General features: G+C 37.9%; 1 protein-coding gene across 1 annotated transcript in view; it reads left to right on the top strand.

Annotated features, from left to right (window-relative positions):
- Window positions 1-3,937: 3,937 nt before the first annotated feature.
- The window catches only part of ARFGEF2 (ADP-ribosylation factor guanine nucleotide-exchange factor 2 (brefeldin A-inhibited)), a gene marked incomplete at its 5' end in the record, with an annotated part of 28,076 nt that continues 15,370 nt past the window's right edge, over window positions 3,938-16,643 (top strand). The window contains 18 exons of the mRNA XM_010286553.1: window positions 3,938-3,960; window positions 4,744-4,867; window positions 5,557-5,703; window positions 6,459-6,638; window positions 7,080-7,299; window positions 7,968-8,039; window positions 8,336-8,484; window positions 8,895-9,025; window positions 9,528-9,762; window positions 10,029-10,128; window positions 10,354-10,493; window positions 11,566-11,674; window positions 12,187-12,388; window positions 13,149-13,260; window positions 13,810-14,015; window positions 14,911-14,995; window positions 15,090-15,261; window positions 16,423-16,574. Of these exons, the coding sequence (XP_010284855.1) occupies window positions 3,938-3,960; window positions 4,744-4,867; window positions 5,557-5,703; window positions 6,459-6,638; window positions 7,080-7,299; window positions 7,968-8,039; window positions 8,336-8,484; window positions 8,895-9,025; window positions 9,528-9,762; window positions 10,029-10,128; window positions 10,354-10,493; window positions 11,566-11,674; window positions 12,187-12,388; window positions 13,149-13,260; window positions 13,810-14,015; window positions 14,911-14,995; window positions 15,090-15,261; window positions 16,423-16,574 (2,559 nt within the window). The remainder of the gene's footprint in view (window positions 3,961-4,743; window positions 4,868-5,556; window positions 5,704-6,458; window positions 6,639-7,079; window positions 7,300-7,967; window positions 8,040-8,335; window positions 8,485-8,894; window positions 9,026-9,527; window positions 9,763-10,028; window positions 10,129-10,353; window positions 10,494-11,565; window positions 11,675-12,186; window positions 12,389-13,148; window positions 13,261-13,809; window positions 14,016-14,910; window positions 14,996-15,089; window positions 15,262-16,422; window positions 16,575-16,643) is intronic.

Below are 16,643 nucleotides of genomic sequence, written 5' to 3'. Positions count from 1 at the left end.
GCTACTCTCAGCATGAGCTTCATCCTGCTTTTATTATGGCCAGAAGCTCTGGAAGAAATTGCTGCAAGGCCTGGCTTGTTATTCCAGTGGTGTTGCCTGGTAGGAATGCTGAAAGACTTGTGTTGAGCGGGCAGCACACCTAGTGCCTGGAGTTGAAGATGTTTCTGACTGAGGTAGGTGTGATGTATGCTGACATATTCTGGCCTTGAAAGTAGCAGGTGGCTTTAGTACCGAAAGCAGCGAGTGAGGGCTCAGTGTTGTGCTGTGATGACCAGACGTTGACCAAAATTCAGACCGTGTTCTGTAGCTGCGGAAGGGAATTGGGCCGTGCCCCTTAATCCAATGGCTGGAAGAGAAGAGTGACAGCAGCAGTAGGTTTCTGGGAGCCATCTGTGCTTGGTCAGGGCTTGGCAAGCTGTTCATGGCAGCAGACTTCAGTTAGGCAACGATTTCTGTTTCCACCGCTTTTGGTGGTCAGACCACCAAATGGGTGCTTCAGATGTGGAGATTTCCAAACTGCTTTGATGCAATCAGTAGCAGAGGCATGCCTGTAACTTGCTTTTGTCTTTTCATTTATTCTTTTCTGCTAGCATTATCTAGTAAAATACTGTTGTGGTGCAGGTGTTTTTAGATGGCTTGAGAGAAACCTTTATATAATAAAATTGTAGGGAACTTGGTCAGGCCTTAGATTTTTTTTTTTTTAATTTATGGAGTATTTCTGAGAGTGAAACTGTCATTCCTCTAATATGGGATGCTAAAATCTTTGTGAAGTTTCAATTCAAAACTTTTTTTGCTGCTTTGCTACCAATCAGTATGGGGGGAAGTGATCTCTTTGAAAGAAAGAGAAATTATTTCAGTAAGATATAGAGATTTGGAAAAAAAATAGCATTACTTGGTTACGCCCAAAGTGTGGAAGTGAGCAATTCTGTAGCTGAGAATAACATATGCTAACAATGAAACTTTTTTTCTTGCACAGTATTAAATTTTACAAGATAACCTTTTTATTTTCTTAGGTGGACTCATTGCTGTAATATTCCTACTATAGTTTGATTAATTTTTTTGTTTGTTTTTAAGCAAAATGTTTAGGTGAGGAATTTTTATTTTGATTCCCTAACAAGCCCTCCGTGTCCACCTCCTACAGAATGAAGATGGTGTGTATCACCTTCAGCTTTCCTTCTGCCAGCAGCTGGGTGCAGTGGGAAGAAGGATGCCAAAATTGAACTGGATGAACTGAGACAAACTTTGAGTAATAGGCTGGCCAGACTAGTGGGCACTAAACAGGTTTCAGTTTCAGCTCAAAGATTGCAAAAGTTAGGATTGTCCACGACTTCTGAAGTGGCAGCTGCTGAGGGGTGGGAAGTGGGTAAGTGTGCAAACAAGGAAGCCTCTAAAGAAAACTCGCATTCACTGAGTTAGATGTATCATACATGGATTTTTTTTCTTTTACTGTATCTCTGATGATATTCACTTTATTGATCTGCCAATGAGAAAAATTTGCATCAACTCTTTTATATGTAAAATAGCTTTCTATTTCATGTGCTGTAGAAATACCTGTGAGTAATCAAAAAGTGTCTAGTCTGATTTGACCAAAATACTATCAAATCAAGGAAGCCTTTTATTTCCAGACTAGACCAGTTATCATTTTGAGTGCAAGGAGGACCACTGGGCTGACTTGGGCAGTCTTTCTGCTTTGTAAAAAATAAACTTGGTTCAGAGAATGAGTTTTTGCAAGTGTTTAAAAATAAAGAGGGGGGGGGACACCCTGGGAAAGCCCTCAAAAAACTAAACCCTAGTTCTACAGGGTGCCTGAAATACAGCATTAACTGTGTTTATAGCTCACCACCCTGGCATCCTGCTGTACTTGGGATTCTGGCTATAGCTAAAATAGGCCGTTCTCTGCCAAGACCTGGAGGTAGGACTAAGTGTTCTGAATGTGTAAAACTCTCCAGAAAACTGTGTTTTAAGCAGCCAGTTCCTGTAGGCAACAGGAATACACTGCTGTAGTAACAAGACAATCTAAATAGGGACACGATAAATTGGTAGGTCCTTCAGTGTATGTTGTTCTCAGTAGTTCTGTGGATCATAATGTGATGCTAAAGATGGGGAAATTAATAAAATCAAGAGGACTGAAATCAAAGTTGGATGAATTGAACTTCTGACTAGCCATCTTGTTAATAAACCAACTGGATACTGGAATGAGGAAAACAGTGATCCAAGAAGTGTTGCTGTGTTAAGATTTACGTTGTCTGTTTGACATGGGAAACCTTGGTTATTTCTTATCAACAGTCTCCATTCTGTTGACTCTCCTTGCCAGTTGAAGCCTGAAGTATTGGGGGATGACGATGCTGGGTTTGCACTGTTGCAGAGCTGCAAAGCTACTTATAATTCTGAAATCCCAGGCACTGGGGCTATGCGCTCAGCTAGTTGCCTTGCCGCTGGCTTGTGCAATACTGGCAAGTGAAAATTGTCTCCTTCGAAACTACTGGGCAGTGTTATTTGCATGATGGACTTGATTAGAAAATGGTGAGCTTCTGAATGTGACGCGTTGTGGGTCTGTTGAATCTTCAATTTTTCTGTTGTCTAGTCTTTTGTTGACTATAGGGTGGACAATGTTCCTTCAGTTCTTGTTACATCATTTATTGCTGGTGGATGTCATACTGCTTCTTTCTTGGCTGCTGACTGCGTTGGCTTTCGTTAATGAGAGAGTACGGCAGACAGAATAGCAAGTCCCAGTCCTGGATGTAGCTTAACACAGCTTGTAGTTATACAGGTTTTCTCCACATTTTGCATCTGTTTTCCCTGTTAAAATAGGGGTAGTAATGTTACAAAATAGGCATACTCTGCAAGGATTAATTCTTGTAACATTCATTGAACAACAGGACAGTGCAGAAACCTGTAATAAGTGTTTGTTGCAGTCCTTGTTTGTAAGTATGTTTTGTGTATTGATGCTTCTGAGACAGAAGGCATTATTGAGGTTCACAGAACTGAAATCGCCTGAACTCTGAATGCCTAATGCCAAACAATGCTGCCTCTCCAGAGCGGTGGAGAACAAGTACTGAGGGAATGTTCAGTTTCTGATAACTTTGCAATTGAAACAAGTTTTGTAGGCATGATCATTTGCGAGCACATGAGATAGGGTGGGATGGACAGGATTCCACATGGTGTTACAAATGATTGTGGCTGTGCAGCCTTACTGTGTGTGCTGTGTTTGATATTTTTTTGTCAGTGTTCACAGCACATGCTTATGCTATGTCTGGTGTAGTGCAGTTCTGGTCTGTATTGTGCATCTTGGTGATGTGTTAGAAATCCTCAAAAAGCCATACTAGCATCTTTGGGATTTGCTGCTGTATACAATAGAAATGAGAAAGAAACATCCTTTTTTCTGTATTTCATTTTATAAGAAGTTCCCTAAAATTGTAATTAAAAAAAAAAAGCTTGGCTGGCAAAATGACAGCATGCATTTAAGACTTGTTATCTGGTGGGAGTTTGTTCAGCTGATGTCATGCTGTGAGGTTTAACAAAAGCAGGCTAACTAGCATTGTAGTTAACAGGAGGGTCTGATGCATCGAACTAATGGTTTATGCAGTGGCTTAAAGATTTCTGCAGACCTGAGCTCTCTATGATGTAGACTTATTCTTGAATAGAAGTTGCATACTATACCTGTGTTTTCTAAAGATATCTTTTGTTAAGAATGTTTGGAAAAATTAGCTTTTTCATGTAGAAGCTGAGAGACATGCCTTCCAATAAATGGTGTAACTTTCTATGATCTCTGAAGCTGAAAATGTTATAGGAAAGCAATAGCAAATACTGAAGTGTAAGTCTTCTGGGTTGAAGCAGCTTTGCTTTATTACATTTTCCTTATTTGTGTTATTGATGATGATACCTTATGTTGTGTGTTTAAATGCTTTGAATTTTTTTCTTTCTTCCAGATGAAATAAAAACGGAGCTGGAAAAGCAAAGGTAAATTATTAATTGCTGTAAACTATGCCAGAAAACAGCAACTGGAATAATTTGATAGTAGAAATGTAAGAGTGTATGTACATTACAACTATGAATTTATGAATACCCAGTTACACACCTTTCTGCCAAAAATATGATATGGTCTGCGTGTTACAATTGAATGATGTTTGTGGGTATGGGTACTCAAGCCATAACTGCCTCTGAATTTCACTGTGAAAAAATTGCAAGACTTCTAAACGGTGCTAGTTTTCTCACTTCCTTTTACTGGGCTTAATATAGCCTGATAGGAAGTCATAAAGAGCAGTAGGTATTCTCTGACAGTATATGCTCTTAACTACCTAGACCAAGAATACCAATTTAAATATTACTTAAATCCAAATTTTAAAACACTTTTCCAGCATTGTGCAATTATTTAAAATTAGCCCCTAATGTGTTTCTCTTTGCTTAGTATTCCTCTTATGTCCTCTGTCTAATTAATTCAGAATAACTTTGATAGATTATCATTTAAGTTATGTAGGAGTTCCCCAGTATTTCAGGTAGCGGGGTAGTGTTGGAGTGTAGTGAGGGAAGAGTTAAGCTGAAGAATCTTATGAAAAAGATCAGATGCAATATTGATTTTTAAAGAAAATCAAACTTCCGTTAAGGAACCATGTGTGAGAGAAACTTGCATTACATTTGTATGCTGCTATGTACCGTTCAGCTTTAAATTTAGAAAAGGAGGAAGTGTAGTTTGCTGTGATCTACATGTTTAGAAAAATTAATAATTCTTCTTATCTGACCTAGAGAAGGCACTGCTGCTCCACCAAAAGCAAACTTCATTGAAGCAGATAAATATTTCCTTCCATTTGAACTGGCCTGCCAGTCAAAGTCTCCACGCATTGTCAGTACTTCGCTGGATTGTTTACAGGTACTTGGACAGAGTGAAATAGAAGAACATGCAGTTTGAAAATCTTGTGTGCTGTTGGCTTTCTTAGAGTGAAGTAGTAATGCTGTCCTGAGTACATACAGCTGTGCAGATAGCCACTATGGCTGCCTAGATGCATAAACCATGCAAAATAGATGATCAGACTTGGCTGAAAGTGTGTCTTGTCGAAGTCAAAAACGTGTGTGTGTGTGTGTATTGTTTTATAGTGAAACAAGCCTTTACTGAAGACCATGAATGCTTACATTATTCAGTAAAGATGTTTTGTCTGTGGTGCTCTATAAAAGGAATATTTATCATGGTGTTTCTTGTACTGTTGATGTTGATGGGAGGTCAGACTCTAGAATCTTTCTACCTTGTGGCTCTTTAGGTTCTTATAGAAAAAATGAATGCAATTTAAGGGCAGAACCTTTCTGTTGTGAATGGGTATGAAGATTGATGTTAGAAAACTTTGGTTATGGTAGGAAGGAATGGCCTGGTGGAAAAGACTTAGTAAATCTGTTTTGTCTAGATGTATGAACAGTCGAAGTACTTGGTAGCCAGCCTACTGATGGTGTTAAATTTTTGTGTTAAAATGGTTAAGTATGCTGTCCAAAACACCCTTTTTTATGATGTACTTAACTGTGTTTTAGTTAGCAGTTTATGGTTGTCTAACCTGCATTCTTTCTACCTAGAAACTCATTGCCTACGGACATATCACTGGCAATGCTCCAGACAGTGGAGCTCCTGGAAAACGGCTTATTGACCGAATAGTTGAAACCATTTGCAGTTGTTTTCAGGGTCCTCAAACAGATGAAGGAGTACAACTGCAGATAATTAAGGTATTTTATTTGGTTCATTTTAGTGCAATATTAATTTGCATTCTCTGTTTTTGATTTCTGTAAATGAAAACACTTCATGTGAAGCACTATTTATGGCCCAATTTCTCCATGTCTTACACTTAGATGTGTCATTGAATTTAGGGAGGCTGTCACCAGGTCAGACTTGCTGTGTGAAATGTATTTCCTCTTGTGAAATGTGTTTTATGTATTCCTGTCAGGCTGTGTGAAATGTGTTTCCTCCAGAACATAAGGGAATAATTTATAAATGTTTGTCCTTCTTTTTGCAATGAGCCATGGCCTGGATACTTTATCTTGCAGACACCTTGATGTTCATCTTCTAGGCTAGTAATGCCCATATCCGTTAGGCCATCAACTGAAGGCACTGTAACTGTGGTGCAGTATCATGGCCTGTTGCTCTAGCCTGTCTGCACTCATGTCCATTTTTCCAGAGAGATCTGCAGTGTATGTTCTCGACAAGGCGTAGTAGTACCAGTGGTGTGTGTTAGGTTCTGAAATATACTTGGACTAATGTAGCTGATGTTAGAAGTTGGTGAACCTTCTAGTAACCTAATTTGATGGCAGTGTAGACCAGTTGGCCCTTTCATAGAAATTAAGCCATAGAATATAATGGTAACTGTTTTATTTGGAGGTGGAATATCTCCCTTAGTGGAAAACTCGTTGTGATAGACCTGCATGAAGTGTATTGCTGTCTACTTGCTTAGATTTCATTTTTACTGTGTTACGGACTTTTTCAGGCTCTCCTTACTGCAGTAACATCTCCGTATATAGAAATTCATGAAGGAACAATTCTTCAGACTGTTAGAACCTGTTACAACATCTATCTGGCCAGTAAAAATCTTATTAATCAGACAACTGCCAAAGCTACCCTTACGCAGATGTTAAATGTCATTTTTACACGGATGGAAAATCAAGCTGTATGTAACTATTACTTTTGCTCATCTCAAATGTTTAGGCTTGACAAATGAACAGAAAACTTTTTTATTATTATTTTTAATGGGCCTGTCATTGTAGTTTGATATCTATTAATTCGTAATTTGAAAAAAAAAAAACCTGACCCTGTTAAATCCTGCAATGCAGCATACTGACTGATTTTAAAAAAAAAAAAATGAAGCTTATTGCTGATAAACTGGTTTCATACTGTAGTTTCTGCCAAATGGCTTTGTATAAACAAATGATGGGGTACGTTTAAAATAAGCTTGAAGAGCATATTTTTAATTTGGCTAAGTGATTGTCTCTTCTCTGTTTGTTTCTTGTTAACACATGAATTCACAAAGGAACATCAGTCATCACAGACATCTGTTTTCCCTTATCATGTTTTGAGCCTTAGATTAACTTTTTCGTATTGGTTTTTCAAGCTACAAGAATCCAGAGAAGTAGAAAAAACAAATCAGCAAAAATCCCAGTCTCCAGCAATTCAAGTAGTGTCCAAGTCTCCGAAGATTGGTCAGTTAAAGCACAGTTACCAGGAAGGCAAACCCACTGCTCCTCTAAGTGTGGAATTAACGAACGGTGAGCCTGAGAGGGCAGAAAATGGAGATGTGAAGTTGGAGCAGGATCTGACTCTTTCAGCATCAGGTGAACAAGAATAGGTTGTGTCTATTGCTATCAAATACAATGTTTATATTAGAAAACGCTCTTGTAGGCTATTTTGGGGAGAAATGATTTGGGTTATTGGCTCAAATCATGCTTGCATTTTCTCGGTAGTTATTTGGAGTATACAGCCCATCCTTGGCTTGTCTACAACATTATAACCATTGAAGAAAGGCTCACGTGTTCGTTAGAATTCTAGTACAACTATATATAGTTTATGTGTATAGAATTATAATGGAATTTGACTTGATTAGGTTGATAAAGGGTAAGGAAAGGAAGAGAATAATCATGGTACATGGGAAGTGACGGAATCACTTTGAGGTAATTGAAGTCCTGTGGTAAAATAATGTGTGTTATGAAGACCTTATGATAAGCATATACTGTATCCAAATTAGGAACGTAGGCTATTCCAAAACTAAAAGTTCATAGCAGTTGATAAATACAAATGACAAAACCACTGCGTTAAAAATATCAGTGCTTTGTTTTAAACAATGGAAATAACATCAAATTTTTTATGACTTCTTGGAAATGGCTTTAGAGAACTACTAAAGAAAGTCTGTAATTTCTAACCCTTCTGCTTCTGTCATGTTTCTCCTTTCCATCTTCTTAAACAAAAGTACTGAATTCAAAATTATCTCTGTGTGTTTCATTAGAGGAAACAACTGATGGAGGAAAGGAAATGGTTAAAGGCATCTTGGAAGATGTGGTCAAGTCAGCTGTGAAAGGTAGTAAAGTCTCCTAAAGTAAAACAGATGCATGTGTATTGCCAAACTTTTATTCCTGTGATTATAAAAGCATGGAATTTATTTTTTTTTTTACTAAGTATCTTGTCAAGAACACCTACTAAGGCAGTAAGGACAGGTTTTTATTGTCTCACAATATTCTTATTTTGCTGGTAGCTGAGAAACTTTCTAGTTTACCAGTGCTGCTTCTGTCGCATTTGGTTGTAGAGCTTCACAAAATCATGGGGAAAAAAAAGCTCAACAAGTGATTTTAATCAGTTTTACTTTTTCCCATTTAGTGGCTGAAGAAAAGCAAGTAACAGAAACAGTTAAGGCTCTACCTGCATTAGAGACTGCAGATATTGCTCTTTCTGGCTCTAGTAATGAAAATGTGCAAACCAATGGGATTCCAGATGATGGGCAATCTGTTTCCTCCACTGATAATCTGGTAAATAACTTCATTGGATGCTAATGTATATTTAGGGAAGGAGAAATGTTTTTATGATGCCAACCAATACAGTAGGATTCTGGGGAGGGATCGGACAGAAGCTTTAATGTATGCTCAGGTTCAAAAAGGAAGCACCGACTGCAATTTACAGTAGATATTGAAAACAACTGTTCTAAAATCGATTATGTTAGTTGTATTTTAATACAGAGTTGGGGGTGGAGGGGAAGAGTCAGTCAACATGTGTGAAAAGATCTAGATCACTTGTAGTCCTGTTTAGGTTTAGTTTAAACTTTGCCAAATATACTGTTTTTTTAATCTGTAGCTAATCCTCAGAGGAATTGTGGAGTCTTCCTGGTTGCTCTGTTCCTTTGTCTCACTAAGGATCTAATGTTGTGTTTCTTGGTCTCAAGGAAACAGATGTATCTGGACATCAAGCTGCTGCCAAATTTTCCCATGTTCTACAAAAGGATGCCTTCCTTGTGTTCAGGTCATTGTGCAAGCTCTCCATGAAACCACTTGGTGATGGACCACCAGATCCCAAGTAATGAGACTGTATTTATTACACTGTCCTCTTCAGGTAGCTTTTGGAGACAATTAAGTAGCTGCTGCATAGTAAAGCAGGTATTCAAAATTCACCTGTCAGGCCCTTGTTTCAGTTAGCTTGATGAATCTACGATTGAAACTTGCTTCAAACTATTAAAAATTTAGTAATTGAGAGGATTTTTTGTGTAATAGGCTTGTTAATATTGTCAGTTGAAGTGGTCTTGACTATGGTATTTGTGAAATTTTTAATGGAGGAGTGGGGGAATGCTTCTTAGTAGCACCGAGTTGCATCTATTATCCTAGTCTAAGATGTTAATACTTCTGGATTGGTAGATGTTGTCCAAAATCACTTGCAGGCTCATTTCCACCCCCTCGACCCCTGTATTGAAATTAATTAAAATATCAGTCATTTCTTGACATGGAAGAAATGTTATAATGCTCATGTTGAATACAAGTATATATTCAGAAAAAAAAATCTGTTTAATGTTGACTTTTTCTAGATCCCATGAATTGCGTTCCAAGATTGTGTCTCTTCAGCTTCTTCTCTCGGTACTGCAAAATGCTGGTCCGGTTTTCAGGACACACGAAATGTTCATCAATGCAATCAAGCAGTATCTTTGTGTAGCGTTATCTAAAAATGGGGTCTCTTCTGTTCCCGATGTATTTGAGCTCTCTCTTGCCATCTTTCTCACGCTGCTTTCGAATTTTAAGACCCATTTAAAAATGCAGATTGAGGTGAGAGACTTAGTTATCTATCATTTGTTTGATGCTCTAGTTCTCAAATAAAAATACTGCAATGATAAAAAGACAGCTGGAACTTAGAAGTGAATGTCTTAGTTTTGTTTGCTTACTAAACTATTATATTACTACTGTATTCAAATTCTAATATACATGAGATGATACTTTTCAAGAGAAATTACTGAAAAGAAATGGATTTGTACATTTGACATGGTTCTAATAAGTTTCAGATCATCAAGTCCTTTACATCATTTATTTTGCAGGTCTTCTTCAAAGAGATCTTCCTGAATATTCTAGAGACGTCTTCAAGCTCCTTTGAACACAAATGGATGGTGATTCAGACTTTGACTAGAATTTGTGCAGGTACTTCCATTGTTGTGAAAAGGAGTCACTTCCCTGGCAGCAGACGAAAATTATTTTGAAGACAAATGCTACATATAATGTTTAAGTGTGAAAATTAATTTGATCCCCCATAGTGCTTGGGTTAAATGTCTGGATTTGTCCCCGCTGCCTGCTCCAGGTGGCTGATTCCTTTTAAAAATGCTATTACACTGAATCCTAATACTCATACTTTCTTTCATTTTCAAGATGCCCAGTGTGTAGTGGATATTTATGTTAACTATGACTGTGACTTAAACGCTGCCAATATATTTGAACGCCTTGTAAATGATTTGTCAAAAATTGCGCAGGGACGAAGTGGGCATGAGTTGGGAATGACACCTTTACAGGTAAGAAAAACAACTTTGAAGATAAGGTACTTTTTTTTTTTTCTTCCCATAAATGGTGCTGTCTCTGCATCATTATTGATACTTCCAGGGGTTCATGTTGTCTGTCACCTAATGATGTTACTTTTTATTAGTTAGCTAATTTGCAATTGGATGCTGCTGATTTTGCTGTATATTTGCAATGTGATACTAGGCTTGGTCTGAGCTCTTTTGTTCAGCTGCCATGGGATAGACAATCAAATGAGCCTTCCTCTGCCTTACTCAAATGATTTTCCTTCTGGGGCTTATGAACCAGCAGTAGCTTCATCTTGTCTTTGCTTGGCACAAACTTCTTGTACTATATCCCCACTGCAAGTTGTTTGTTTTCTCTTTTAACTTACACATTCCAAGTCCTTAGAGAAAGAGTGGAGTATAGACTGCGTTCAGCAAGAGCAGGTATTTCTGACATTGGCCTTGTCCTAGAGCACTGTTTGTTTTTTTTTCTAGCCCAGCCTAATGGCTTTCAGGGCTGAAGTGAACTTGGTGCCAGGGTTGGTCTCGGAACGGAGTGCACCTCACACCTTTGATGAGAATTGTGTCGATGCTTCCTTGAATGTTATTTTTTCTCCCCCCTGTGGCCCTTTGACAAGAAAAGGGACGTAAGAACCAGGAAGCCTTTGTTTCAGATTCTGAATAGAACCACTTACAGCTAAGGTAGTGAGATAGTGAGACTCTTGTCTTCCTTGTAGAGAGGTCTGACACTATGGAGGCTTTATTGGATGGTCATAATCATTTATACAACAAAGGGGCTGCATGTAGGATTTGGTATATGTTGTCCCTTGGTTGTACTCATCAGTCATCAATAGACTGTCTTCTTAAAGCAGCTGGAATGTGTTCTGGTGTCAGGCTGATTATGATTGCTTTTGGCCTGGATGTATCTAGCCTAAATAGTCAAGGGGCAGAAACTTTCTATAACCAATAGAATTCCCCCGAGCTGACAAACTTGCTAAGATTTGAACGGTGTGATGTAGTGCCTTCTAAAAAACTTGTGGATATACATATATTGGTTTGGGTTTTTTTGTTTTATGTTTTTTAGGAACTAAGCCTGAGGAAAAAAGGACTTGAATGTTTGGTTTCTATTTTAAAATGTATGGTAGAATGGAGCAAAGACCTTTATGTGAACCCGAATCATCAGGCTAGCTTGGGTAAGTTTGTTTCCTTGTGGAGAGACTAATTTGGTTAATAAGTTTGTCCCTGTGTTTATTCAGTGTTTAGAAGCTATTCAGAAGTGTGGATGCTAGGTTTTTACATAATGGTTTGTTTATATATATGAAGTATTTAACAAACAATTGTTAATACTGGTGCAGTAACTGACTCTCCAAGTGTCTGGTTCAAATAACCAGGTTCTGTTGAAGAGTTTTTAGCCAGACCATTGTCTACACCATAAAAGCGGGCTTATGTAGAACAAGACATATGACAAATCTTGCAGTTACTAAGTTGAAGTGCAAGAATTTCTCCATAGCTGCTTGCTGCTCTTGTGCCTTTTGTTTGATTATTTTAGAATTGTGTCAATATAACATCTTCATGTAGTATAGACTGCTAAAAAGTATATGTGATGAAATAAGAATATTGACTCATAAATTTATACTAAAAAGTTTTGTAACTAAAACCTTTTGACTGAAGAGGATAACTTAAGTCTCCCCCTGTTTATAAATAGGTTCATATAAACCATCTGAACAGGAAATGGCTGAAGGTAAATGCCTTGAGGCTGGAGGGAGACGGAGTAGTGTCAGTTCCTTGGACTCCACTGTGTCTTCAGGAGTTGGAAGTGTTGGTACCCAGACCGCTGTCCCAGATGATCCTGAGCAATTTGAAGTCATCAAGCAACAAAAGGAAATAATTGAACATGGGATAGAACTGTAAGTCCGGTATAACAGGAAAGTAAAAGTTCACTAGTAAAAAAGAACCTGTGTACAACCATATTGTTTCTTATGGTCTTACACAGTCAGACCTGCAGGGACACTTGCAAATTGATCTTAATGCTGAAGACTCTTGCCTGCTTTTGTCGAAAGCAAATGGTGGAGGCTACTGTAGTTAAAAGAAATTCAGTGAAATCTTGGGTGGTTTCACAGCTTTCCTTTGTTTTCCAAAACCAGCTTTGCTGGTTCAGCCTCGCAAGAGGGGAAGGTGTGTATATACCTGGAGAGAAATTGATTTGAGCAGGCAGGCCTAAAGTTGTCTTACATCTCTTACACCATTTCTTGTCTCTTATTGACACATAGTTTAGAAAGTTAAATCATTGTCCAACTACACATCTTTTTCATTAATTTCAAAATATTTATGTCTTTAAGTGCTGTAAAAAGGTCTTGAACAGCAACATTTTTAGTATTTCATGGAAACTCTCTAATTTTTAATATTTCAAAAGGGTCAGTTTTTATGTGGGTTTTCCAGCAATAACTTTTAAGCTTATCAGCAGCTGAATGTTCCTTATGAGTTGGAGCCTATGGTGTGATATAGTTAACACTTATTGCACATTCTTTGGCTTTTTTCTAACTAGAAAAAAAGACACAGAGCTACAGCACAGAATATTTGGTTTAGAAGGGCACTGTAAACTGATTTTTATAGGCTATGATATTTTTCAGTTGTATGTCTGAATTTCCCCATTTTTTTAATGAATAGGTTTAATAAAAAACCAAAGAGAGGAATACAATATCTACAGGAGCAGGGAATGCTTGGCACTACATCAGAGGACATCGCACAATTTTTGCACCAAGAAGAACGCCTCTGTTCTGTAAGACTCTGCTGATACTCTTGCCCCTGTCTTCTGATGTCTGCACTCTCTAGTTCATGTTTCATTAATAGATAACTGAAAGTGTAAGGGTTCTAATGAAGGTACTTAATACCAATGCTACTTTCTATTTACTTGCTGTCCCAGGCTTTTTAGTAAAATAGCTGTGTTTACAATAAAGTGCTGAAGGGATTCCCCATAAATTGGAGCATGTGTTTTATCTGCATTAACAGTGTCTTGCCAGCAAATGAGTATCATGTACTGCAGTGGCAAAGCATTCTCTACTGCATGTGAAACTGGGCACAGTTCAGCTTTCCTTGGCTCTACAGTAATGCAGATCTCGCCTTGGGGAGTGAGGGAAGTAGGAATATGCAGACTAGAGGCGTTTTCTAATGACATTTTTTCTTGTCATCCCTCTTAACGGTTGCTCTGCCTGTGCAGTGAAGCGTGTCAGTCTTACAAAACTGACAGCTGTGCAATTCCTGTATTATAAACTTTATTGCAAAGCTGGCAGTTGGATTACACAGTAATAACTGTTTCTTGTGTTTTTAGACTCAAGTAGGGGAATTTCTTGGGGAAAGCAACAAGCTTAACAAGGAAGTGATGTATGCCTATGTAGACCAGCTTGATTTCTGTGGAAAAGACTTCGTCTCTGCTCTACGTATATTTCTGGAAGGTTTTCGTCTGCCGGGTGAAGCCCAAAAGATCGATAGATTAATGGAGAAGTTTGCTGCTAGATATATTGAATGCAACCAACGGTAATTGAAAACCTTTGTATTGGAGAAGTGCCTGAAGCATGGCTGTATTGTTTGTGGCCCTTAGGGGCAAGATGCAACTCACACTCATACCAGGCCAGGAATTTCTACAGGCTTGTATGAGGAGCAGATCTTGTTGCTAATATTGGTGCTGAGCTTCTTCAGCAGCTAGGCAAAATGGAAACTTTGGATAGAAAGTATACGACGCTGATATTTCTTTAAATCCCAAATACTTGCTAGAAGGAATTCTTCAAAGAGGGAAGCCCTAATTATGTTAAATTGCTGCTGTAGTAACTGTTTAAACAAATGTAGATCAGTCAAGTGTAAACAACAGTAATAAGTAGCAATTGCTAAAATTAAAAATACATAGCATAAATAGCTAATAAGATGTTACACATGCTTTTGCTTGCCCATTAGCTGTTGAGCAAAATGTATATATGTTAGTAGGCAGTGTTGCTATTGTTTCTAAGGCATTCTAAAGCTAGCATTGATGTTTAGCTTAGATGTTCAGGCTTAATTGGTCCCCATTCCTTAGCCCAGTTGGTGCATCACTGGGTTGGTTTTGTATAATTCTCTATGAAATCCTGGGAGTGAAAAATAAGCTGTTCTTCAGCTTTTATTGGATTACCCAAAGAAGGATAATGTATAATCTTCTGGGAATGTACCTGAAAATTGCAGTCATTGGTAGTTTTCAGCATTGTGAAGAAGATGCTTTTATATTTTTTCCCTTTTTATTTGCTTGGGGCTTCATGTGTTTCTAAAAGTTAATTTTAGGCTCTGTTAGTTCTTCAGTTGAATACATAGCACTTCTGGGTATTTTTCTTCCATGTAGAAATAGAGCTAATGGATTGAGGTGTTAGGGCTCTAAAAACCTGTTTTGTTTTTTTTCCTCCCTTAGGCAAACACTGTTTGCTAGTGCTGACACTGCCTATGTTTTGGCATACTCTATTATAATGCTGACTACAGACTTGCACAGTCCACAGGTAGAGATTTAAAAAAAAAAACCCACAAAAAACTTAAAATTTCCCTGGAACTTGCATTCAAAATCTGATATCCAACCTCCATTCTCTTTTACAGGTAAAAAACAAAATGACAAAGGAGCAATACATTAAAATGAATCGAGGAATCAATGACAGTAAAGACCTGCCAGTAGAGTATTTATCCACAATCTATGAAGAAATAGAAGGAAAGAAAATTGCGATGAAAGAGACAAAAGAATATGCAATTACAACCAAGTGTAGTAAACCAAGTAAGAAGGAACTAGAAACTAGAAAGCCCACAGTGCTCTTGAACTATTGCAGTAACTTTCAGGATGGCATAGTGGAGTTCAGATCCCTTTTTGAAAACATCTTTGTGCAATACATAAATTACATTTAGGATGGCTAATGTAGATACTTGGAATGAAACTGGCTCAGTTATTACTTAAAACTGCTACTTCTTTGATGGAAACGTAGCTGTGTAAATGCATCTGGCACCATTGCAGAGAGGCACTAGAAACTAGATTGGTTTTGTTTGTTTTGTTTTGTTTTTAAATGGAAGTGTGAGGGGAAAATGGGAGGATAACTGAAGGTGGCACTTACTTTGCAAGTTAACTTACTGGTTTTATGTGCTAGGCAACAGGTGGGGTTTTATTTTGGGTTGGGTTTTTTTTTCTCCTGATCAGTAGCATGTTGTAGTTCAGAGGCTGATGTGCCACAGTCCTAGTGCTAAGCTTTGAAACGGGGGAGATCAGGGAGTTTGTCATGCTCTATACCCACCTATCCTCATCTAGACCAAATGAGGACTTCTGTGTCTAGTGTACACTAGAAACCACTATCCCCAGTTGTACTCTACTTTTACTCAGACTAGTTGCTATTAATTTAGTTTAAATCAGTGAATTCTGAATCTTCAGCATAGTGGGCTTTTTCAGTGTTTTCTGTGCTGTTTGCAGGTTTCCGAGGTCAAAATATTAATGAAATAGATTTGCTTGAAAATTGAAGTTGCAACCTTTAGTATAAGGATAAAGAAACACTAAGCTAATTATTTATGAAGTTGATGAGGGCTAGTTTTGTTTGAAGGATGTCAGCCTAAGAAGATAAAGGATTTTCCATCCATTTTTACAGGCAGAGCAACTTAATGTATGCGCCTCTGACTTCCAATGATTAGATCATAACATGCGGTGCATAACTAAGGGCTGAAATAGTTATTCTTTATAGAATAAAGTCTGAAGTTGGGGTATGGGTTTTAGTGCTGGAGTTACTTGCTTGCAACCTATGACAGTCTCCTGAATTTTAACATTCTGGAAGATTTTTATCTTTAGATTTCACTTGCAATACCTTTATTTAAGGCTTTGTGATGCTAAAAGTGATGACATGGAATATGCTCTTATAAAAAAAAAGAAATCAATGCAGCTGTGTGGTGTTCACCTTAGGTGTAGCTAACGAGAAGCAGCGGAGGTTGTTGTACAACTTGGAGATGGAACAAATGGCTAAAACAGCGAAAGCCCTCATGGAGGCCGTAAGCCACGCAAAGGCTCCTTTTACTAGCGCCACTCATCTGGATCATGTCAGACCTATGTTCAAAGTAAGTGTGAAGTTCTCCTTGTATCTTCATTGCTAAGAGTATTAAGCATGGAAAAAAGTGGAAAATTAC

This window comes from Phaethon lepturus, unplaced genomic scaffold (assembly GCF_000687285.1).
Source record: "Phaethon lepturus isolate BGI_N335 unplaced genomic scaffold, ASM68728v1 scaffold35904, whole genome shotgun sequence".
Taxonomy (NCBI): domain Eukaryota; kingdom Metazoa; phylum Chordata; class Aves; order Phaethontiformes; family Phaethontidae; genus Phaethon; species Phaethon lepturus.
This window is presented reverse-complemented; position numbering and strand designations above follow the sequence as displayed.